The sequence below is a fragment of the Leptidea sinapis genome, chromosome 41, assembly GCF_905404315.1.
Source record: "Leptidea sinapis chromosome 41, ilLepSina1.1, whole genome shotgun sequence".
NCBI lineage: Eukaryota > Metazoa > Arthropoda > Insecta > Lepidoptera > Pieridae > Leptidea > Leptidea sinapis.
In genome coordinates, this window is record NC_066305.1 from 5,556,812 (window position 1) to 5,583,965 (window position 27,154).

Genomic DNA, 27,154 nt, shown 5'->3' on the forward strand with positions numbered 1-27,154 from the left:
GAAGTATTGCCGTGCTCTATTTAAAAGGCATAAATGCAGAAAAGGAACGCTTCGCCAGCTTCTTTGAATTATCAATGCAGAACTGTACCAGCGAGGGCTTTATGGCACAGGATGCGATTCGATAGGAGGAAAATCAATTTACGTATTTAGCCCTATAAGCGGGCGCCCTCAAACGGCTATAAACCTCCTCAATGCTGGTAGCTTTAAGGCCATTTTAGCGTGTACCTTCAGGTGAATAATCTCATGAAAAACCTTCTACACTTTTAGATACCTCGTTTAGACAGCGTGTTTAAAGTATGTAGATACATACATTAAATTCCGAGTAGAATGGTATTGCGATTAAAAACTATTTGTAAATCACTTACGCAATTAGTAGATATTATCAAACATATTTACCAAACGTGTGGATGATAATTCATCCAAGACTTAAAAAGCCGTGAAATACGTGTGGCCTGTTTTAATACAGCATGTTTTATCGTTATAAAATGAAACCAAAACAAACGGTACGTTCTCAATCTTTTGATGAAATAAAACGCGAAATTACACAATATAAAAACTCGCACATTTCAACATTAAAATTATCAGCGTAATTCAACATACAATTGGTGTTAAAGTCTTGGAGTAGTCCTAATGGAGACGCAACAAAATATCTGTCATTAGTTAGTATTAGTGTTATTAGTAAAATAAAAACACGTTTTTTAATTAAATTCATCTACTGCTGTAACTAATTGCTACCGCTCATGCAATATCAGAGTAATTATAAGAGCTTTATAAAATTATTCATGTCATATCGATCTAGAAAGTCTGGATCCAGAACGTTATTCATAGTGAGAAAAGAGAAAGAGTGTTTGTGGCGAGGTGAGTGAGAGAGAAAGGGAGACCTTTCGCTGACTTTCGTTCGCAGTACCTTTTTTTATAAAAATAAAGGATAAGACGAGCAAGACGTTCAGCTGATGGTAATTGATACGCTCTGCCGTTTACAATGAATTGCCGTTTAGGATTATTGAAAGACCCAAAAATTCTGAGCTTCACTACAACTGCGGTCGTCATCTTGAGACATAAGATGTCAAATCTCATTTGCCCAGTAATTTCACTAGCTTCGGTGCTTACACATTACTGCTTCACGGCAGAAATTGGCGCCGTTGTGGTACCCATAATCTAGCCGGCATCCTGTGCAAAGGAGCCTCCTACTGGGAGTACCTATATGCACAAGGTCAAGCAGGTTGTAGAAAATTTCCGATAGGGTCGCATTATTATATCAATGCCTAATGCACTATATTAAATTAGTCAATGGCTAAAGTCAGGTCAAAAGTTGCATTAGAAAAAAATTTGAGATTTTAGCATTTTTCGCTCATCAATCGCGCCTCGGTATGTTTAATGCTCTAAGGCCACGCTGTTTGCAATATTAAGCATGGATTCAGTCGTCCGCATAGAAAGTTCATTGCCTCTCGAGTATCGGTCAAGGCGAACGATAACTATCAGCTGTAAGTAACTGAGTTTATTTCGATATCGACTTAGTGAAATTTATGTCTAACTCTATTTACAAATACAATAAAATAACTTTAAAACCCGATAAGATCGCAGTTGGTCAGAACCACAAAAATATCAATTGAAAATTTTATACCGAATAAATTAAGTTGATTTAATTGTTACTTTTATCTATAAAATAGATAGTATTTTATCTATAAAGGCTAAGGCATCAAAATGAAAAATAAAATTTGTTTCGTAAATTAATAACTAATTTTTTTTTTTACTAAAAAGCAACATGCAGAATTACTTCTCTCAGAAGGTGCTCAATCTAAAAAAAATATAGCCGAGGATTAAGACAATTTCATGTTATTTTAAGCCTAATTAACACAACATTCGGGTGGAACACTCTTATAAGTATACAGAGCGAGCATTAGTATGAACAAAATGATATTCCATTGAAAGATTAGTTTCAAAGAGATATGCTATTGCATATCCTTGATCTAATGATCCCAAATGGTCACACGCTTACTAAATAGACAGTTGCCGATGAAACAAAAATATGTACTGAGTGTCGGCATTTATCAAAATCGGTCTAGCCAGGAGTTATGTTACGTAAAAAAATACTTCTAAATACTTCTTAAACATTTTAACTGGCCTCCTTATAAGTATATTCTAATAATATTTGCACTTGTTTTACTACGTCTAGGAGAACACGAAAGCTACACCAAAGCCACCGAATTTAAGAAAGTTCAGATTACCATTCTTGTGCCTTACGAAATTTTATCAGAGCATGAACTACATCTAACTCAATGTTCCGAATAAACAAAATAACGTACAATCCAACTGCAAACATAGCCACTTTGAGAATGAAACAACAACAATAAAAATCACTATTTAATGGCCCTTACTTTATTTGTATATCTCTAGATCTTTAAAGATGTAAAATGTACAACTAATTAATTCATTTATTTATTATGTGTAAGATTAAACTCATTTTGAAATGTTGCGTCATAAGATATTAATACGTAAAGACTATGTCTGTTTACAGTTAGTTACCAAGGAAGTTATGGGTTTTGGTAACTCAAGCGTGGCTCGAATACCTGTGCATTGGCATATCTGCCCAGTAGCTGTATTCCCTCGTCGTGTGATGTGATGTATAGTAAACATGATGTTGTAATAACCAACTAACTGACAGTTATACTAGCCTAGTGACACAAATTGTCAGATTCTAGCGTAAGTGTTCTGCATTTCGTGCGAATAAATGAATTAGTAATTAAAGATTTTAGAAATACGATTTGGTGATACGGTTGGAAATAAAGGATTACATTTTTTATTTACTTCTCATAAGAAGCAGAAACCCAGTTTTACGATATTTCAAGTTGTTAAATTTGCAAATTTCGTAATGGATCCTGTTCGAAAATGTTACTTGCATGAATAACAATGTGGTGATTGAATAATTGAGTAGGACATGATTATAATATTTTTTTCGGAGTTTTACATAGATAAGATAAATTTGTAAAGATTCATACAAATATTGAGTAAAGTAATAGCACAGTAGATATATTCACTACAAAAGCTTAAAGGAAATGAGACAGTTGTATTTGTCACTTACATAGTCATGCCTTTCTTCTCTCACGAATCTCTGGATTTACGCACCATTTCCAAGGGAATTTAAGCCATTGCTTGTTCTAGAGATTTCTTAAGCAACTCGATGTCTTTATGTTATTTAGAGCTGGGCATGTCTCTAAAACTGACAATAATTTGTGGTCCAAGGTGCTCAATCTGGAATAAACGAAGGCCAGGCTTTCGCTCTTATAACGTCCAGAAAGTTGACCTCTAGTCAAGCTTCGGTAATCCATGTCTTTGAATAGTTGGTCAGGTAAGGTCTTGCTCGAATGTCCTAAATATATAATGCTTTGTAACTCCTTGATAAGACAGCCTTCTACCAAACCACGACTGACTTTGAACGTACACTGTCAGTTTGCTTATTGTAGACTATATAACATTTTAATTATATTAAGAGTTAATGACAATATTGTTGAATATACAAATGTTTTTGGAGTTTACTCGTTAAGAATCGATTTTCATACAAGGCGCCCGGAATGAGAAAAATATGGATAATAAAATCTGCTCATCAAAATGTCATAGTAATGTTTTTGGTGCGGATCATTTCTCGCGCACTTTTCACTTTCTTGTATTTTGAAGCTTTATTATATTATTGAAATCCAAAGAGTATAATAATATATAGGGAAGAGAAGTTGAAATAGATTTAATAATAAAACTTTCATAGAGTTTTTCATAGAGAGAGAATACTAGTGCCGGAAAATCTGATAAGCACGCGGGTACTAAGTATGTTACAATTCATACATTAATATGACATGACTTATTTATATTACAAATACACATACAAATTACTTATTAATACAAATACAAAGCACACATGGCTATGTAGTTATTTTATATTGAATTTTCAATATAGTTGATACAAATTTATATGAGCTATGCACATAATTAAATGTTTAATTTAATATGGAGAGTATATAAAGCGCATTTCACGCCAAATAGACAACTTTTAACCTAACATATTAATTTATTTTTGTAATATCTATAATTTTTTTAAAATTAATACTCTTTTATTAGCTTCTGCTGTATGTCTGTTTGTAACCGGCTCCATTGGACTTGATTTTATTTAGTACCTGTTCAAAGACAATCGTTCTTGAGCAGTAAACTCCAGTCGTGCGTCGGAGCTGACACACACACTTTTTTTTTTTATAAAATTGTTATGTAGCTTTATAAAAATTTGTTTGTTTCATTTAAGTTATTGTAATCTCTTTCGTTGATTACCTTATTAATTATAACTTATATATTTTTTAATTTTTCTAAGCATCACAAAAATAACGCTAAAAGTTTGTGGAGCTCAGATGTTTTTACTTCAGACGTGCAGTCCTACCGTAAGTCCTGTGACTGACAGTTTTTTTAAATTTGGATATGTTTTGAAGAAAATCCAGTGATTAGCACTGTAATTAATACATATTACGTTTCTATTAGAGTCTATTGCACTCGTCTATTTAGACTATTTGATAAATGAAATGAAATGAAATGAAATGAGATTTTATTTGCAGGAAACATTGTACTTAAGATGTTAACAATATAATGGATAATCGTCGTGTTTCCTCAATTGACATGCAAAATATGTTACAAAATTGTCTAAACACTACTCGAACTGTTATACCGAAACATAAAGTATTTTAATTATCATTGCCGGTCCTTCTTTTACCGTTAGCTTTACCATTCAGTAGTGAATGTTCAACACGAGCATACAAATCAAAATCAAATCAAATCAAAATCACTTTATTCATGTAGGTCACGGAAAGGACACATGAATATTAAAAAAAAATCTAATTAAATTTACCGCCACTTCGTAAAGGATTGAGCTAATGAGAAGAAGTGGTAAGAAACACATTGCCACTCTTATAATATCACTATATTGTACCCGTGACAAATTCAAATTCAAATATTTTTATTCAAAATAGGATTTAAAATCACTTATTGAACGTCAAAAACTACCACCCATTCAAAAGAGACTGCCTCGGACCTGAGAAGAACGGGCGCAAGAAATTCAGCGGGCTTTCTTTTTTAAATATAAAATATGGATTACAATGTGATATCGTACAATAAACATTTATAATTATAGAGCCTGAGAATGTTCGCTTTATTCCCAGTCCGTGGTGTCATTAAGAAAATCGTTTATGCTATACTAACCTTTCACACACAAACGTTTTTTAACAATTCTTTTAAATTTCGTAATACATTTGTTTTGTACATTTTCTGGGATCATATTGTAGAAGCATATACATCGCCCAACAAAAGACTTACTAACTCGACCCAACCGATTAGAAGGCATAACAAGTTTATGTTTGTTCCTCGTGTTAACATTATGAATGTCACAGTTTCTAGAAAATTGTTCAATGTGCTTATGAACATACAGAACATTATCGAAAATGTATTGAGAAGCAACAGTCAAAATGTTTATTTCTTTAAATTGTTCTCTTAATGATTCTTTAGGACCTAGGTTATAAACTGCGCGAATAGCCCTCTTCTGCAACACAAATATGGTATTAATATCGGCCGCACTGCCCCATAACAATATACCATAGGACATAATACTATGAAAATAACTAAAGTATACTAATCGCGCCGTATCTATGTCAGTTAACCGTCTAATTTTCTTAACCGCATATGCTGCAGAAGTAAGCCTATTCGCTAATCCTTCAATATGGGGGCCCCACTGCAATTTGGAATCAAGAGTAATGCCAAGAAATACAGCAGATTCTACTGGTATTACCACCTCTCCATTTAATAAAATATTCGCATCTACATTTTTGACATTTGGCGCGGTAAATTTAATATATTTGGTTTTATGACTATTTAACAATTAGACATTACAATTTCACTAAAACCAGGCGATTAAATTGTAAAAAATGAAGTCGATTGACAATCTACCGTTTTATTATAATATAACTAATGAAATTGTAATATCACGGATTTGACATTATACCTGCGACATTTATACGAAATATATTATGATGCAGCTTCAACCCAGTTGTCAGATCAATACGAATTACGAAGGGGCTTCCCGAGAAGATACGTTGTGTTAAGGTATTCTGCCTGCCGTTCGTATACTGAACTCACAGCTATTTAACACAAGGTCGCAGAAGTTTCTCTATTTGTAGAAAGCCCAAGCCTTCGATAATGTCGGTTAACATATAATTTAGCACCGGTATATTTAGTTACAATTATTTTTACTCTAGTAAACAATTTTTTATCTGTTGGTCAACACACATTCTCAGCAAGGCGTGGAAAGTTAATATCACGGTCCAAGAGGATAACGCTTCATGCTCCTATCTGGACGACCGAGCCTTGCTCGGCTTTTTAAGAATACGAATGTACAAAACTTGAACAAAAAAAAACTAATAGGACATCTGGCTTCGAACTACTAAGATATTATAGTTTTGTTTATGGTGGCGGAATTTTCCTTTGTATTTGTAGCTGTTTCTCATTAAAATTGAAACCTAGCTAGATCGATATCACGCACACGAAACTACCTGTATACTAAATTTCATTAAAATCGTTGGAGCCGTTTCCGAGATTCAGATTGTATATTTATATGCACGAATTGCTCGTTTAAAGATATAAGATAAATACAAAGAACTATGGGCAAACATATATGGGCTCTGTCCCCACCTATCAACACACATGGATCTGATACCAATGTTTTTTTTTTTTCTTATGGAATAGGAGGACAAACGAGCGTACGGGTCACCTGGTGTTAAGTGATCACCGCCGCCCACATTCTCTTGCAACACCAGAGGAATCACAAGAGCGTTGCCGGCCTTTAAGGAAGGTGTACGCGCTTTTTTTGAAGGTCGTATCGTCCCGGAAACACCGCACAAGGAATGTGTTTCTAAAACGCCCCCTATTTGATTAAAATCCTTTGTTTTAGATAGATCAGTGGGAATATAAATAAAAGCAACAATTATTAATAAGTGAATATTTTTATTTAACATTGATTTTAACATTAAGGTTATATTACAGTACAAAATATGATTTAGTAATTGAACAAAATATACAAAATGTATTTCAACTGGTAATGAAATGATTTATATTCTTACAATGCTTATAGCATAGTGTGCATGCGCAGCCCACTGTGCACGAATTATCATATAAATGCAATAAATTAGGTAAAGGTATTTTGGAATTACTCGTCTACCAGTGGGAGGCTCCTTTGCACAGGATGCCGGCTAGATTATGGGTACCACAATGGCGCCTACTTCTGTCGTGAAGCAGTAATGTGTAATCATTACTGTCTCTCGGTTTGAAGGGCGCCGTAGCTAGTGAAATTACTGGGCAAATGGGGCTTAACATCATACGTCTCGAGGTGACGACATTTGTAGTGCCGCTCAGAATTTTTGGGCATTTCAAGAATACTGAGAGGCACTGCATTGTAATGGGCAAGTCAAATCAGTTACCATCAGCTGAACGTCCTGCTCGTCTTCTCCCTTAATTTCATATAAATAAAATAATAATAAATACGACAACGAGATATTTGTTTTAACGTCAGATACAATCCAGCAACGTCACCATAGTAAAATAATATCAACTTGCCAAGATCTATCAAGTGAGCTACATTTCATTTTATCAAAATCAAATTATCCGATATCTTAATAGGCACAAACAACAGCTTAGTATACTTTTAACAACTCTAGAACTGTAATATTATTTTTTTTATTTTATAATGACTTTCCAATACACATAATATAATTCCACGTGAATTTGAGTCAACTAAGTATGTAAAGTTGAAGTATTAAAAAAGACATATGGCCTTACAAATAAACTTGGTATAAAGTTATAATTGATGATAAACAAAGAATATGCAAAATGTTTACAATATCGTTGACAACACTGTCAATACAATGATAATTCTGAAGTTTCTGAATGACAACCTGCCTTGCAAATAAACGCAGGAAACGTTATACGTCCGAACAAACCATTCGTAAGCAAAATGTCTATCGGCCTTACAAATAATGTTTACAAATAGACATTTTGCTTACGAATGGTTTGTTCGGACGTATAACGTTTACGACGTTTAATAATTTTCAAAATTATTCAAAATAACTTTGATATGATACGTGAGTTAAATATAAATGTGTTTTAAATTATATATTATAGTAATTAAGGTTTATTACATGTAGTTGAATTATTATGAATAAAATATATTAATGATGGAAGACGACTCAAAAATTAATCTTTAAGAGAAGTTCAGAGTAATTTGATTTCAAATAACGAAGTAAATCATATATAATATAATATATCAATAATAATAAATATATCATTTCTTTTCAGGCATTTTACCCATAAATCTACAAACAATCTTAATTTAAATTACATTATACTTTGACTTTAATTAAATTACAGATAAAAAAGAAAAGTTAATATATTATGTCATAATTACAATTAAAAAAGAAAATAATTAAATTATAGAAATAAAAATTATACAATTAATATAGTCTAATACAATTCAATGATGTTTAATTTAATTTCAGTTCTTACATTATTAGAAAAATATAAATTATGTCAAATATATAATATAAATAAATTGTCACAGGTCACAAATATCATATTTACAACAGTCATACACAGAATTTATTATTAAATTACAGCATTCTGTAATGCGGTCCATAAAGGAAGCGGCTCTTTTTCTTAACACGGCATAGAAATCATCAACCCTATTCTCCGCAAGCATGGCCGACACGCTACAGCGCGGCGGCCATGTTTACCACGGTAGTTTAAGCATTGCTCTAAAAGCGTTATTGTACTGCACACGTACCGTATGGTAAGCTCGTTTTGTATAGTTTTTCCACAAGTAACTGGTATAAAACGACTGGCAATAAGCGCCGAATAAGGTTATTTTGACAGGTACACTACACCTAGCGAATCTGCGGGCTAACATGTTACTTGTGGCGGCAATGGACCTCCTTTGTCTTTCAATGTCATCATCCTTCAAGTTATTTCTTATGATGTGCCCCAGGTATTTAAATTGAGAAACAATTTTGAGCTGAGATCCCGCCAAAGTGATAACTGGGTTTGAAATCTGCGACCCGTCGTGCCTGAATACCATAATTTCCGTCTTATCTACGCTATACTTTAAACCATGAGTTGAGGCGTACTGTTCAAAAATATTTATAAGTTTCCGTAAGCCCTTTATAGAGAGACTCAGCAGGACCATGTCATCCGCGTGATTCAAGTTGTTGACAGGTTGATTGCACATATAACAGCCGACTTTGGACTCGCTGAGTTCATCTATAAGTCCATTCATATAAAGATTAAATAGGGTTGGTGACGTGAGACCACCCTGTCTAACGCCATACTCTAGCTTATACTCTTTGGAGACGCTGCAACCCCATTTAACCACATTAGTTTGGGCTCCATACCAATATTTCACAGTCCTAGTATATCACGGAGAACATCAGTCCCCTCCATCCGAGACCATAATATGTCATACTGTATAGAATCAAATGCGCGGCTAAGATCAAGAAAGCACGCGTATACACTTGTTTTTCTTTTTAAAAATATGTTACAGTATTTTTAAAGCCGAAAATAGCCATATCCGTTGAGAGATTGGAACGGAAACCAAACTGTGCATTATTTAATTAAATATGTTTTAGGAGTTCAGGATGTAGCAGCCTCTCCAAGATCCTAGACATGATGGTAGTTAGGGAGATAGGACGATAATTTTTGGAATTAGAAGCATTACCAGATCCATTCTTAAATCAAATTAGAAGCCAATTGATGAAAAAATTCAACGTTTAAACATAAAAATCAATAAGGGATCCCTTTTTAAATATAATATTATAAGTAAGTTTGGATCATTGCTATACAAAATATTTAACAATAAGCGGCCGAGGTTATTCATTGCTATTGAATAAAAAAAAAAACAACAAGTCCTTCTACAGATACGTGTTTCTTGAATGTTCCACTAATTGAAGTAGCTCTTGAAGAGTTTACCTTTGTCAATGAGTGGTGTTTGTTGGAGTGCAAACATTACAAAACGTTCGTTTTACAAATCGCTGTGATGTAATTATGTATGTGGATACTGTTTGATCTTAAATTTCCAGATAAGATTGTCGGCTGTATCTGACTTTATCTAAATATCCTTTTATAACCTTATATCAAATAGTCTTGCAGCAGGCTTATGCCTGGTGTATAAGGTTATAAAAGGATAATTTAATAAAAGTACTATTTGATATAAGAATTTATAAAATAAAAATATATCAATATAAATTGAAATATTTGAATGATGCCTTACGATATATATATACCTTGTCATTGCTTGTTCTAGATATTTCTTATGTGACTTGTATTTTTTTTTCTCCAGTAAGAGACGAGACGAGCAGGACATTACGTCCTGCTGCTGATGGTTATTGATACGCCCTGCCCATTACAATGACTGCATTGCAATCCCCAGTGGCACTGGCCACTCGGGATTCTTGATAAACCCAATAATTCTGAGCGGCACTACAAATGTGCTCGCCACCTTGAGGCATAAGACATCAAGTCTCATTTGCCCAGTAATTTAGGTAGCGCTTACACATTACTACTTCACGGTAGAAATAGGCGCCGGTTGTCAGTGCTTCGCTTAAATAAATAAATAAAAGTATATTTTACACGTAAGACATCCATATGTTGTTAGTGTGTTAGTAATAGTTTATATATTTATTGCTGCTTTTTTGCATTATGGCAAAAAAGTTGTCTGTGCGTCTTTGAACAGTTTAATATGTCACCCACAGATCGCCAGTATAAAAGGGGCACATGCTAAAGGGAGGCCACTTTTTCTAAAACATAATTTTTGTCCAGTAGGTTCAAGTTTGAGCTAGAAGGCCAGTCTTCAGCTCTTATAATGTGCGATATGTTGACTTCCGGCCAAGCTTTCAGTGAAAAGGGTATTTCCGTACTTTTTGCCCGTTTATCAGAACAGGAAGCATATTGACCGAGCCACTGTCTAACTTACCCTTTATTCGGAAAAAATAAAACCTTAAAATAGAGTAAGGACGTAAAACTTATTGACTTAAATCAATTAACTTCCTGAGCGGCCAACCTTTGCAGACTAAGGAAATTTAATATCACATTGATAGTGCTGCTCGAGGAAAAAACATCTTAAATATCAATGAAATTACATCAGTATTCCAACGATTATGACTAATTATAATCTTTACTAAGAACAGTATGTAATGATTATTTTATTATCTTTCCCTATTCATGAACTTCTTCAAGTCATCTCCTATCAGCTTGATTCATTGGCGTAGCGTAGAGATGTGGGTTATATCTGCATCTTCTACCGCATTTATCACGGGTAAAGCTCAGAGGACGTGTTCGGGTTGATACCAGTGGCCGAATTTCACCACCCGACCTTACATCAAAATGATAAATACCACCCGCGTCACGTTGACGTCTGGCATTTCACAACCGCGCGTTTTGCCAGAGATTTCTTGCCTCCCGCAGCCACTTTGCGGAGTCAATTAACGGCTGCTATTTTCCCGAACCAATACAACTTAGGGACCTTTAAGAAAAGAGCATACTCCTATTTTAAAAGATGGCAAGGCATCTCTTAGCACCGGTTGTGGCAAATGTTCTTCTCTATATATATAGACTTTTTCAAATAGGACAATCGATGTTTGGAGTTCACCTGATGGTAGTCACCCGCTGGCTATGCTTCTTTAACATCAGAACTCACAATTAAATCCTGCTGAGATAAATAAGCAAGTAGTTTGATTGTATGTACGTAGATTGTGGGTATGTGGGTTGCATTATCAAATCTTGAATAAATACTGAAGTTTTAAAGAATACCTTTTCCAAATTAATTAATAATAATACGCATACTTTCAAGTCCTCTGTACGTGCAGTACGTACCCATAAGGTTTTCTTCAACCTAAAAGTGGCCAACGCGGCTATAAATTGATTATATTTGTCACATGCATGCATTGCTATTGCATATTGTTTTGACAATGTTCAGACAACCTTCACTGACGGGGTGTCACGGCCGTTTCATTGTTGACATTTCAGTTGTACCGTAACGAAGACAAATGAAGGTGAAAAAGTATTGTCATTAATACCTTCTACAATTATTATTATTGTTGTATTTATTTATACACAATTTAAACTTGAAAGTAGAATGATTAATTACTTTTAACTAGGTTTATTAATGTCTTAATATTACTTACTTACTTAGTTAATTTATACGTCTAGATAGAGCCTCGTACAGTTAGGCATCACATGACAACAGACCACTTTTATTACTTTAGTGTGCGTGACACTCACGATACGTTAAGCATTTTATTTAAGTGTGTGTGTGTGCATTGCTGAAAATAGATGCTAACAGTTTGCCGCTATTTTTTCGAGGTGTTCACACAACTATCACAGTCTATCTATACGTATATATTATCTTAGATTACTTATACTGCATTAGTAGCTTAGCGTAATTTTTAATGTCGATTGTATAGTCGTTTGACCGCTGAAACTTAGATAATTTATACGTCTGGATAGAGTCTCTTGCTGTAAGACAACCGATAAAAACAGGCCAGGAATATTAATTTAGTGTGCTTGACAAGCTACGTCTTACACTCGCAATTTGAATGACACTTAATGTAAGTGTGCGTGAATTGCTCAAAATATAAATTACACACACAGCTGTCATATTCTATCTAGACGTATAGATGATGTAAGAGCTGAAAGTACACTGAGCTAAGACAGGCTAATGCAAAAGTCAAGTTCGCTTTTTATCACACTCAACTAAGCGTAAGTAAAGTCTGAGCAAAGTTTAAGTACACTCTATAGATGTCAGGCTTCGATTGCGTTCATAACCTTGAGTTGCTATATTCCAATAGCTCAGTAATTTCACTAGATATGCCGCCTTCATGTCTCATAACCAGTTCTTTTATGTTAGTTGATTACATTTTAAAACTAATATATATTCTCGAGAGTTACATAAGTATATTTATTAATAATATCAAGGAAGAACCCGCTAGAAAGTGAATAAAGTGTTTTGTACAAATTCGACCGAGGAATTTTTAGGGTCATGCTAAAAATAAAACCCTGTTATAATATGCATTCAACATGGTAATAAATATTACCAATATAGCTGGATTTACCTTTTGGAAACTTTTGAGATTGTTATAATATTTTTTTATATTTATCCTTATAGTTGTGAAGTTCAAGTAATACCCATAAAAAACCCTTAAAACAATTTTTGGAAAAGGAGGACAAACGAGCGCGTAATGGCCACCTGGTGTTAAGTGGTCACAACCGCCCATATTCACTTTCAAAACAGAGGAATCACAGGAGCGTTTCCGACCTTTAAGGAAGGTGTACACGCTTTGATGTTATCATGTCCTTTTTATGGAAGAAGAGCACAAATGAAAAAGAAAACTGATTTAACACCAGAGGCATCGCAGGAGCGTTGCCGGTGTTTTAGTAAAGTATACATGCTTTTTTTAAAGGCACCATTAATGTCGTATCGTCCTGGAAACACCGCTGTTATATGATTGATTTTAGTTAACCTGAACTGATTTCGAACCATTCTTGATCATCTACATATATAAATTTTCACTTATACTCACTTATACATCTTTACAAACGTTTATCGTACCATAAATGTAAATTTAATACTTCATTACAGTAATTACAGGTAGGTAAACAACAATAATGAGTGAATAATGGTTGTTAGAGGTCAATGGCCGCAACTGCATTCAATACGGGGTGCTTCGATCAATATTAAAATACTAAGGGTATTGTCGAGGTGGATTGGAGAGATTGAATGCATCAAAGTATATTTAGACTTTCATCCAAAATGCTGGTAAAATTCGACCTAAGAGTATAATATTAGCTGAGGCATACTGAAATGGGGCAAGTAAGCTTCCTTGTGCGATGTTTCCGGGACGATACGACATGGGTACCTTCAAAAAAGCGCGTACACCTTCCACGCTCCTATGATTCCTCTGGTGATCACCAGGTGACCCGTACTCTCTTTTGTCCCCCTTTTCCATAAAATAAAGTAATGAGACAGGGATCAAAAAGAGGTGCGTTACACCTGCCTACCCTCTGGGAATATTTTTTATTTCATTTTTATTGAGTTGAAAGTGTCGATTTTTGCCCGTTCGACTCTTTTTTTATATTTCGCTCGCCAACAGCTGTAACGTCAATTCACTACACTCACAGCGGCGCGCGATGTTATGGTGTGAAGTGGGAATTCCCCGGAATATCAAATACATATTCGAATAATTCCAAAACGAGTTTTCGTTTTCTCAACTTTTATTTTTCTCTCAACTTCTAAACTACTCGCTTGATTTAAATGAAACAAATCTGTGAAAAATGGTGTTAATCTTGGCATATAAGGTATCGGTGGCAGATCACAGCCCTGGTTCGATGCGTCAGTTAAAGCAGCACCTGACTGCAAAAAACAGGCGTATCGAACTTGGGCTGCGGCGCTGGGCACAAAGTATCCGAACTGCAAAGTTCTTAAGAGGAAATATAACCGTGCCTAAAGATTTTTAAGCGGCAAATCGCCCGTGCGAAGTCAAAGCACGTCGTCAAAATCGGCGAGCAGCTTTCCAGTTACCCGACCGGAACACGCAAGTTCTGGTCGTTGTCGAAAGCTGCTCTTGGTAACTTCAACCAGCCGTCCATGCCGCCGTTGCACATGTGGAATGACACCCTGGCCCATACGGCAAAAGAGAAAGCCGATCTCCTGTGCGCTCTTTTCGCCTCCAACTCGACTCTTGACGACAACGGAAAAACACCGCCGACCATCCCGTGGTGTCAGAGCTCTATGCCTGAAGTACAGTTCAGACAGAAAACTGTTAGGGGAGCTCTGTTTTCGTTGGACGTCAGGAAGTCGAGCGGGCCGGATGGCATTTCTCCAATCGTGCTTAGAACGTGTGCCCCTGAGTTGACGCCGGTGCTAACGCGTTTATTCCAGCACTCTTATTCCAAAGGCAGTCCCTGACTCATTGAAGTCAGCCCTTGTCCATCCGTTCCAAAAAAAAGGAGACCGTTCGGATCCGGCAAACTACAGGGCTATAGCTATAACCTCCCTGCTCTCCAAAATTATGGAGAGCATAATAAGCCGCCAACTCCTAGTATACCTAGAGGGTCACCAGTTGATCAACGACCGACAATACGGCTTTCGCCATGGTCGGTCGGCAGGTGATCTTCTGGTATACCTAACACATAGATGGGCGGCGGCTATTGAAAGCAAGGGGGAAGGCCAGGCAGTAAGCCTGGATATAGCGAAGGCCTTTGATCGTGTATGGCACAAGGCGCTCCTCTCAAAACTTCCAGCATTTGGGCTTCCCGAGAGCTTATACGCTGTGTGGACCTCCAGCTTCCTCACTGGGCGCAGCATACAAGTTGTTGTCGACGGTTTTTGCTCGAATCCCAAGCCCGTGAACGCTGGAGTGCCCCAAGGCTGTGTGCTATCTCCCACGCTGTTTCTTCTGCATATCAATGATATGTTGGACACCGCCAACATGCATTGCTATGCAGACGACAGCACTGGTGATGCCGTATACACGGGCCATGCAGGTCTCTCTCGGGAAAACGTCGACCAGTGCCGGGAGAAACTTGTGTCTTCTATCGAGTCCTCTCTCGAGAAGGTCGCGGAATGGGGTAAGTTGAACTTTATCCAATTTAACCCCCAGAAGACTCAAGTTTGCGCGTTTACCACTAAAAAAACCCCATTTGTCGTATCACCGCTCTTCGATAACACTTCCCTTAAAGCCTCGCCTAGTATCGGAATACTGGGTCTCGAAATCTCGAGCGATTGCCAATTCCGTGGCCATCTGGAGGGCAAAGCCAAATTAGCTTCGAAGAAGCTGGGCGTCATCAATAAAGCACGGCAATACTTCAAGCCGGCCCATATTCTAGCGCTCTACAAAGCGCAGGTCCGGCCACACATGGAGTATTGCTGTCATCTCTGGTCTGGCGCACCCCATTATCAGCTCGATCCATTTGACCGCGTGCAAAGCAGAGCAGCTCGAATTGTCGGGGACCCAGTGCTCTGTGAACGGCTGGATCACTTGGCGTTGCGTAGAGACGTCGCTTCATTGTGTGTTTTCTACCGCATTTATCACGGGGAGTGTTCCGAAGAGCTGTTCAACCTGATTCCTGCCGCCGAATTCCACCTTCGCACGACACGCACTACACTACAAATTAGGATATCATCCCCACCAACTGGATGTGTGGCGGTCCTCCACAGTGCGGTTTTCAAGGAGCTTTCTTCCACGTATTACAAAGCTGTGGAATGAGCTTCCTTGTGCAGTGTTTCCGGGACGATACGACATGGGAACCTTCAAAAATGCGCGTGCACCTTCCTTAAAGGCCGGCAATGCTCTTGTGATTCCTCTGGTGTTGCAAGAGAATGTGGGCGGTGGTGGTCACTTAACACCAGGTGACCCGTACGCTCGTTTGTCCTCCTGTTCCATAAAAAAAAAAATATATGCGCTCATATTAACGATTAATTATTTTTTACCAGATGAAGATATTTTTATGGTTTATTCTTGACTTGTTCCCGTAAATTGATTGTTACATTTTAAAATTTTAACATCGGTGTAGATTCTTCAAACACATATTAAAACTAACATTTATTCATAACAGTCAAGATATTTGTTATAAATTTGGTACAGAATCAAATTAATAGACGTTATGAAAGCTTGAATCCTCACTTCTGGGATCTGTTATAGAAATCAATTTTGTAACAAAATTTTATGAATGATGCGGGATTCGAAATTTTTTAATTTATTTTAAATAACAAATTGTTTAGATTTGAAAGAGCGACATCTCAAGTAAATTTCCTAATATGCAATTATTGGGGTTGAGCAGGTTATCAACTGTAAGGTACCACAACTTGAGTTGAATAGCATATTACAAAATTTACGACCCATGCGTACTCGAACGGTTGGCTCAGTTGGAAAGAGCGCTCTAGTAGTCTCGTATTCGAGTCCCGCATCGTTCATAAATTTTGATAACAAATTTAATCAAAGTTATGATCATGTTCATAATATATTGTTGGTGTTTCATAAAAAAATACACACATAAGTCACACCTTTATTTAACCTAATCATTGCGACCCCGTTAAACTTATTACATAATAGGCAATATCGGACATATCAGCCATAAAATGCAATCGCGAAGGTCGTTCATTAGTCTGAAATCAAGTTTCGCCAATGGCTCTTGGCCACCGGGTTACCTCAGCTGAGATGTGAAAGTGCAATGTTCGAGAAAGATCTGCGGAGTGACCGCTTATCTAAGCTGACCACACCTATTGCAAATGTGTTCAACTGTGACGCGCCCAAATATTGACCAGTATCATATAAAGTTGCCTTGCGACTTGTGAATATGTTTCTTGAGTCGTGTCTTTTCTCACAGAGCCCCATTTGTTTTCGAAGTAGTGTTTTGAAAAAATATATGACGTTTGTAAATTTTGTGCTAGATAGAAAAGATAGTTTTGTTTATGTGACAAATTAAAATGATAGCGCTGGATTATTTTATTTATGCGTTATCTTCTGGACTGACAGGATTTATAATAATTGTATAATGATTAGCAAAAACCTAGATTCATACGAGTTGAAAATTCCCAAATTGCGCCAAAATAAATTCAAATACAAATAGTATGCAAATATTTGTATCAGTTTCATCTGAGAAGAACGGGTGCAAGAAACTTGGCTAGAATTTTATTTTATAGTCAAAAATTTAAATAGATACAGTACATATGTATTAACTATCTGGTTATGCTGGTGGTAAACTTTCCATTCAAAAGGTGTGGTATGGTTTGTAAGGTCATATTAATTAGATTTTTAGACCTGTTTTCAGACCTAATTACGAAAAATTTAAATAAAATTGGTCAAGCCGTATCGGAGGAGTATGTGGCAAACACACACGAGAATTTTATTACGTTTATAAACATATATATATTAACACTATTTCTTTTGTGTATTCACAATAATCATACTTTTTCAAGTGAAACAGTACAGTATATGTATAGGATTATATTCATTACCTGAAACAATATATTATAATATAATATATATAACATGAATAAGTATTGATAATTTTTATACATCAAATTTTTTCATGTTTTGAGCTCTAGTATATCATATATCACATATGCTTTAATTTCGTTTCTTTATACGTTTCTCTTGCTACGCTTATAAAAGTATTTAAAAAGTACACAGTGACATTAAATTGTACGGTAGTGCTACGGAACCATTCGACTCCCAATATACCAAGTTTTATACCATATAGAAACTTATTGCAGCTATTCCGCATCAAACTACAGAAGAATCACGTAAATCAGATCATAAATCTCAGCGTAATCATAAAAACATACATAAAAAATACCAATCGAATTGAGAACCCCCTCGTTTTTGAGGTCAGTTAAGAATGGACAACACCGTAAAATGCTACACGACTTGATTATCGTCGTTAGTCAAATTCAAATATTTTTATTTAAAATAGGATTCAAAATCACTTATTGAACGTCAAAAATTACCACCCATTTAAAATAGACTGCGTCAGACCTGAGAAGAACGGCCACACCGTATAAGTACTCACTCAGAGACTCAGCGGGCTTTTTTAAATAAAAATATGGATTACAATGTGATATCGTACAATAAACATTTATAATTAAAGAGCCTGAGGGTGTCCGCCTCATTCCCAGTCTGTGGTGTCAGTTAGAATATACGTTCTTTCTAAAAATTTCGTAAATTTATTCATAAACATAGCATTATTGATACGCAAATTATATACGTTAAATGATGAAAGGAATACGGATATTGTAGTTTGCAACACTTCGCGAGTAGATACTAGTATCACTTCGCGCAATGCGGTTGCGTATTTCAACAGATGGTTTTAATTAACCCAGAATCGAAACAATCTAGAAGGTTCTGTGACAATAGCACAACGTTTGAATGAACACATATCAACATAGTAATAATCATTTCTTGTTAAGAAATCAACACTACTATATAGCTTATTAGAACCTACTATATTTATATTACATAAAAAATTTACAGAACTATTACATTATAAAGATTATCCCTCAGAAAAATCTGAACGACTGCCTTACGAATTTTCAATCAGGTCACCTGTCCTGGCGCGAGTTTAACATTTTATACGCTCAACGCCCCTAAAGAAGATTTCACTTCAAATATTTTGTAATATGGCAGCTTTAGCATTAAGTTTTTATCCTTAATCTATGGTACTCTAATCTTATATATATAACTACTTAGAGGCTTCAGATTTCATCTAATAACAGCGGTATGAAAACATGGAATATTGTGTAATTTACAATGACATATAGAAATGTGAATCGAAAGAAACAAATATTTATATTTTATTATTTAAATCCAAGTAAACATGGCTATAAGAGCAATATACAAGTGGATTGACATAGTGAACTTTAATCTTAAAGCTCTGCAATTGTCAAGGGCAAATGTTTGTGCGCAGGTTCGATTTATATGAAAGCCTGCAAGTCATTACGTAAGCATTACGGATACGTAATTTTAATTTTGAACTAACTTTGCTCTTGTTGGTTTTTTAGAAGTTATATTTCTTATCATACTTCAGCTGCCAAGCCTCCTGTAACCCATATTTCTACTAAACCACAACCAATGGACGAGAATAAAATAAATTTCAATTTATATACAAGTTTAAAAAAATATCTTCAATTGTATAAAAATAATTTAATGATATTTAGTTATACGAAATTTTACCTTTTAAATACCTTCTTTTTTACAATATTGTTTTTTCTCCTTTCTTGTGTGTATACTTCTGTACGCACGGTACTGAAGTATACACACACTTATCTTTCAGTCATAAATCGAAGCCCATGTCAGGTGATCACCAGCATAAATCACCAGTAATGACGATGACGAGCTAACTTATAAATAAAATATATAAGACACTGAAATGATTGATGAGACCAAAATGTTTCAACAAACCACGTTTCACGGCTCTTATATTGTGATTCGAATTTGGTTTGTCGGAATTTATATATACACAATAACAATACCCAATAAAGAACGTGGAAAGTGAATAAAATGTTTCTAGCGGGGATTGAACCCGCGTCCCGTAGCTTACTACAAACTACAAACTAGTATTGCAATAGACAAAAATAGTAACAGAGAAACTTGAAAAGGGAAAATTGTGAACCTGGTACTGTCTTTACTAAGTGAAAGTAAAACACGTTTATGATATAAAAATGATGAGAAATAAGGTTATTTTACTCACTTTCACAGTCGGAAGTTAGATCAAGTTAAGTACCTTCACTGCACTATTATAAGTTACCAACAATTTGTGTTATCTTTTATGTTATCTATGAACGACTGCGCTATGTTTAGTTTGCGTAAATAATGCAAAAGCATTAATTAATTTTACACTTAGTGAACCGTAAACGTGTATAATAGACATGAATTGAAATTAAACGACTTACTCTAAGTCTACAGTCTCTTGAAGATGTGAAAAATCAAACTTCTTTCTCTTAACTCTCAAGGGAATCAAAATTTATAGGTTTGACCTACAACTATGAAATTTGGCACGTAAGACCGTCAAAACTATACATTTGTAATTCAATCATAAAAAATCAGAGTCTTTATGCAAGCAACGGCGGTACAAATTTTGTATTGAGTTATCTATGAATTGAGTATCGTATGAAAGGGCTTTATTGGCACAAAATGTATAGTTTTCGATTTATGACGATGACTAAAAAAATCAGAACTTTTAGTATTAAAATTTGCAATAATGTATTAATTAAACAAAAACTATTTCAACAATGCACAGTATAATCACATTGAACTTTTCACAAAATTCATTCAATTTCACTTATAAGATAAACACAGCACTTATGTCATACAATACTTCAGATGTATAGCTACAGGTATACTCGTACTGCTTCAAGCATTTCGGTGAAGGGACACACGAGATTTCACTCATCCAAAAAAAATTCTAACTATATATATTTAGGGCCTTACAATTAAAATTGGCATATTTTTTTACTTATAACTAATCATAAACCAAGAAAATGAAAAATGTTTACAAATAGACATTTTGCTTACGATTGGTTAATTCGGACGTATAACGTTTCCCGCGTTTATTTGCAAGGCTGCATGTCATTCGGAAACTTCAGAATTATCATTGTATTGACAGTGTTGTCAACGATATTGTAAACATTTTGTATTTTCTTTGTTTATCATCAGTTATAACTTTATACCAATTTTATTTGTGAGGCCGTAAAACTTATTTTTTTAATAATTTATCGCCTGCGCCAGTCATGAGTATGTCGGTGACGCGACCCTTAAGATTCTCCCCTACCAAAAAGAGCCCTAAGCGGCTAAAGAAGTTTTCATTTTAAAAACTTTTTCTGTATTTTTATAAGTATACTAATAATATGTAGGGAACCCGCGGTGGATGAGTCCGACTCGCACATGTCCCCTTCGTATGCGAGTCTGTCTCATATTTGGCTGGGTTTATTTTAAGTTACTCATATTATTACGACCCGGAACCACCGCGGATAGAATGTTGTTTCACATAATAATTTCATCATCATATATTTTGTTCACACTAAGGTAATAAAACTGAACTGATCAAAACTTAGCAAATTATCAAATTAAACCGTGAAGGTATAAAATGGGCAAAAATCGTAGACTGTAATAAAGAGTTGAAACTCAACTGGTTAATATAATTTAATACTATTAGGTGTGACTAACGAGAATTATATTGAAATCTATTGAAATGTGAGTCATATATTAAACACCTAATCCATTTCATTGATTTAGTCTTTCTATTATTTATGTTATTCTTCGAGTATTTATGAGGGTGCCTATGATATTATTATCTGTAAAAAGGCATAAAAGGCTTTAATTTCTCAAAATTGATTTATTTCATTTTATTTTATTGACATATTGACATAATTAATATTAAAATTCATAACTGAATATTGTGATATTTAAATTTATAAAAAAATACTATATATAGGGACAATAAATAATAATAAAATTACATACCATGGTGGTTCTGTTACAAAATATATAAACGCAGTTAAATTGTTATGACGTAATTTCATCTTAATAAAAATCATTTATATAATAATAATAATATTGACACTATTTTACAGAAATTATCTTTCCCCAAACTAGGCATAGCCTGTACTATGGGTACAAGACAACGATATATTTAATACAATATACTTACTTAAACCTACATAAATACATACAAACATCCATGACTCGGAAACAAACATGATGAATGTCATATAAATGATTGCACCTACCGGGATTCGAACCCGGGACCTCTAGCTCAGTAGTCAGGGTCACTAACTATATTCCATAATCACCAATAAATCTATTTAGATTATCATTTCATTACCTGTGGCATTAATCGCCTTTATTCTCTTAATATGATAGGCCTTTATTCTGTCTGGCCACGAATTTATGGATTTACGCAGTGGGCGTGATTACGTATCTCTTTCGTAAACATCACTTGACTGATTTCGAGTTTTCACAGCTCACATCTTTTCTCCGCTTTGATTAAAATAACCTAACAGTTTTGCGGCTTATCTCTTCTCGTCTCCTCTCCTCTCCGGTTTCTTAGATACCGGGACTATTTCTTACTAAATATTATTAATATATTATAATTTTCTGATATATTTGGTGATGTTACATAAAATAATATCTTTATAAGACTAGTGATTGAATGAGCAAGTGCTCTACCTAATCTCTTTGCCAGCCTGACAATTAAAATGGAAGGTATCATTTTGCCTGCAATAAAATCACGACTAGAAATAACGATTTACAGTGACTTTCATCGCACGTGTCTAATAATCTATTTTTAACAATTCCTTTATTATGCACATAACCACACCATTCGATTGTATACAGTATATAACGCAGATAATTTTTATTCCAGTTACAACGTCAATTTGACAGTAATTTTGACGAACTTCGAGAATCGATTTAACATTCACCATAAAAAGGGCTATTTACACGATAATTACATATTGCAGAACAGTAAATAATGATATATGTACTACATATTTTTTGTTGCTATGTGAGAAGACTGAGTTTATAGAAGTAAGTTCCATTATCATGACACAATATAGCTGTTATTAACGAGTATTGTGAACTTAAGTAGTCGGAAGAGACATTTATAACTTAATTTTCCTGTTAAGCTTAATTTACATTACGAATAATTGAATCGATTATTTTGAAGGCTATCATAATTTATTGACCTGAAAGCCGGCGGAGGAAGTTTAAACATTAATTTAAGTTCGCTTAAGTGAAAACTTCTTGCGCATTTTTAATGTGGGGAAATGATAGTGAACTATCATAACGCTAAGTAACGCTAGTGCGTTGCCGTCACGACAAAGCGATAACATTACTATACTATATTTAACTAATGTTTTTTACACGCTTTTTATTAGCTTCACCTGTTTGTATGTTTGTTTGTAACCGACTCGTTTGGGCGCGATTTTGACCCACTTTAAACGGCCAGATTCCAGATTCGTTCAAACTTCGTAGATTTATCGAGGACCGAGGACAGTACATTATTTTGATAAAATTATTCCATTTTTCAATTTGCAAAATAAGATTATTGTTTATTTTTTGTAATTATTTCAGCTATCGTCGATAAGATTGATGTTCATTTTAAATTTCAACCATTATCTTTTCAACCGAAGCGAGTTTTTTAGTTTTTTAAATCTATTTTTATAACTATAAAAAATCGGAAGTAGTATAGGATGTAGAATAGCTAAGTGATCGAAGATATGCATTCAGTTTTTTTTGTAGTGGACAGGTACAGCAAAAAATACTATGTAAATTAATTAAAGTATAAAAATGTAGGAACTGTAGATGTAGGAAGTAGCGCGGAGCAAGACAGGGGCTGGGGAAAAATTGGTTTGTTAGTTGCCATGACTGAAATAATCGATACAGTTTTTATATTTACAAAACCAGCTATGGAGTGTCAAGTTTTATTTAAAATATTTTTCATCGTTCAGCTGATCATAGGCTCTGTGCTATGTCCGATACTGTTTCTTCTGTACAACAATATGTTGGACACCTCCAACATACATTGCTATGCAGACGACAGCACTGGTGATGCCGTATACACGGGCCATGCAGGTCTCTCTCGGGAAATCGTCGACCAGTGCCGGGAGGAACTTGTGTCTTCTATCGAGTCCTCTCTCAAGAAGATCACGGAATGGGGTAAATTGAACCTTGTCCAATTTAACCCCCGGAAGACTCAAGTTTTCGCGTTTACCACAAAAAAAACTCTATTTGTCGTATCACAGCTCTTCAACAACACTTCCCTTAAAGCCTTGCCTAGTATTCTGGTTCTCGAAATCTCGAGCGATTACCAATTCCGCGGCCATCTGGAGAGCAAAGCCAAATTGGCTTCGCAGAAACTGGGCGTCATTAATAGAGCACGGCAATACTTCAAGCCGGCCCACATTCTAGCGCTGTACAATGCGCAGGTCTGGCCACATATGGAGTATAGCTGCCATCTCTGGTCTGGCGCACCCCAGTATCAGCTCGATCCATTTGACCGCGTGTAACGCAGAGCAGCTCGAATTGTCGGGGACACAGTGCTCTCTGAAAGGCTGGATCACTTGGTGTACGATGGGATGTACCGCATTTATCATGTGGATTATCAGGGAGTGTTCCGAAGAGCTGTTCACCTGATTCCTGTCGCCAAATTCAACCTTCACACGACAGGCTACAAGTTAGGATTTCATCACCACCATCTGGATGTGTGGCGGTCCTCCACAGTGCGGTTTTTAAGGAGCTTTCTTCCATGTACTACAAAGCTGTGGAATGAACTTCCTTGTGCGGTGTTTCCGGCACGATACGACATGGGTACCTTCAAAAAAAGCGCGTACACCTTAAAAATATCAGCTTTATATAAACCTTCAAGAAATGGTTTCAACTATGCGCTATTTTGGCGATTTCTTGGGATAGCAGCCTTAAGTTTAAACATGTTCTCGCGGCTCAGTCGCGTGCGCTCACGTCACCAGCGGGACGTATTACGTAACTGAAAACTGTCCCCGTCGTCAAAGGGGAGCGTACAGACGAGGGGATACCTACGGGTTATTCTAATAACTTAATAAGTAATAAACTTGGAGCTACGCGTCGCACACAGGAGTTGCGGGTTGGGGTGACTAGGCTTAGCGATATGAGCTATACATTGCAAGTTAAATAAAAGCTTAACAAAAATAACAAATTTTTGGATTTGTTTGAATTTGAAGGATTGCGTTTGAAAAATATGATATCTACGGCGAACACTTACCATTACTTGACCATTATAGCCTAATAGAACTCATGTCACTTGATGTAATTACATCAATTATTTACAAAAAAGTTTGAGTTTTGTTAATAAGTTGAACAAAATACCTAGTCTCGGAGAAGATGTCAAACACTGATAGACCTTTAAAATTATTAAACTATGATTGTTTTGTTTCAGCCAGAAAATGGATCTGGAGTTTCGAAATCTGACATATACCGTCTACAGCCGCTTATCTAGAGGTAAGATAATCTATTCATAATATAATAAAGTAACATAATATTATATTGACACACTTTTACACAATTTTTGCATATTGCCCTAAACTAGGCATAGCTTGTACTTTGGGAGAGAGACAACAATATATTTAATACGATATACTTACTTAATCATGAATAAATACTTATAAACATCCATGACTACTAAACAAACAACCATATTCATCATATATATGTTTGCACCTACTGGGATTCAACCCTGGACCTCTAGCTCAGTAGGCAGGGTCACCACTGGGCTATATGGTCGCTATATATATTTTAACTATTCAAATAGATTGATCAATAATTATTCTTATTATTCTTCAGTGTTAAGATAAAAAATAATGGATCCCTTATAATGATATATATAGATATAATACAGATTCGTAATATTATAGTCATAAAATAACCGATACAGATGTTTTGCGTTATTCACCGATACATTGAAATGATGTTAAAAAGATGACGTGATTTAAACAATGAAATATGGATACGATTTGTGGGTCACTAACGTTATTGTAAACGAACGACGCTATCGAATCACGCGATGAGCTAAGTATCTTTTCAGTATAAAATATCTTTCATTGATATACAAATATTGTAAGATTTTATTTCTGTTTACTAGATCGTTGATCGCTCTAGTTTTAGAAACGATCTATCACGATTTGAATATTATATTTAAGCAAACAAAGCGAAAGTATTAAACAAAATAACGCACATATCAATTTGAATTACGTGTAACAGTCTATTTAAGAAGAGATTAATTGTAATACTTTGTGTTTAAATTTTATATGTCTTTTAATATAAAAAAAATACGGGTTGCACTCGGCAGAAGTGAAAATTTGAACATTAACGTTGTGCATTTTTGAATATTTTAGAATGGTTAGAGAATAATATTTTGCATGAATTGCAATAATTATTTATTATGCTATCGTACACAAAAATGGCAATTTATATTACATAAAAATTTAACACTTCAGAAACATTACAATTATTTTACATAAGTTTATCTCTTAGATCAATTTTCATCCGTTACAAACTGTAAAAATATTTCATGGTTGAGATTCGATCCCTCGACGTCTCGGTGTAGAAGTATAAATCTTTCATCCATAATTTCAACGACTGTTTTACGAATTTTCGATCAGGCCACGTGTCTCAGGACGCGAGTTTAACATTTTATTTATATCCCATGAAAAGTGCTCAACGCCGCTAAAAAAGTTTTCACTTAAAAATGTATATAATGTCCAAATAAAAATCTATGAAAAACATATTAAAGATAACTTCGTATAGCTTTTCTTTCCGCATATTTGTACATATTAAATGACACTTTCGGCCCAGTTGTCAAGTCAATACTAAGGCACGTTTCGAGTGGGTGGAGTATAAAATAAAATGCAGCCAGCCTACCACTTTGACAGATCCCGTCCAAAATGACAAAATAATCTCGTATTTATATTTGACTCATACGCTTGCAATTATATCAAATTCTTGCTTTACACCTAATCTCAAATTAATTAATATCGCATATTTGCTATTTATAATTATCT

General features: G+C 35.1%; 1 protein-coding gene across 2 annotated transcripts in view; it reads left to right on the top strand.

Moving 5' to 3' along the window:
• The window catches only part of LOC126976589 (ATP-binding cassette sub-family G member 1), a 118,514-nt gene that overhangs the window by 23,515 nt on the left and 67,845 nt on the right, over positions 1–27,154 (top strand). Inside the window, exon 2 of one of the 2 annotated variants that reach the window (XM_050824986.1) lies at positions 25,534–25,595. In XM_050824986.1, coding sequence (XP_050680943.1) covers positions 25,541–25,595 — 55 coding nt within the window. In that variant the 5' untranslated portion in view covers positions 25,534–25,540. The remainder of the gene's footprint in view (positions 1–25,533; positions 25,596–27,154) is intronic. The other variant, XM_050824987.1, reaches the window with a different exon arrangement.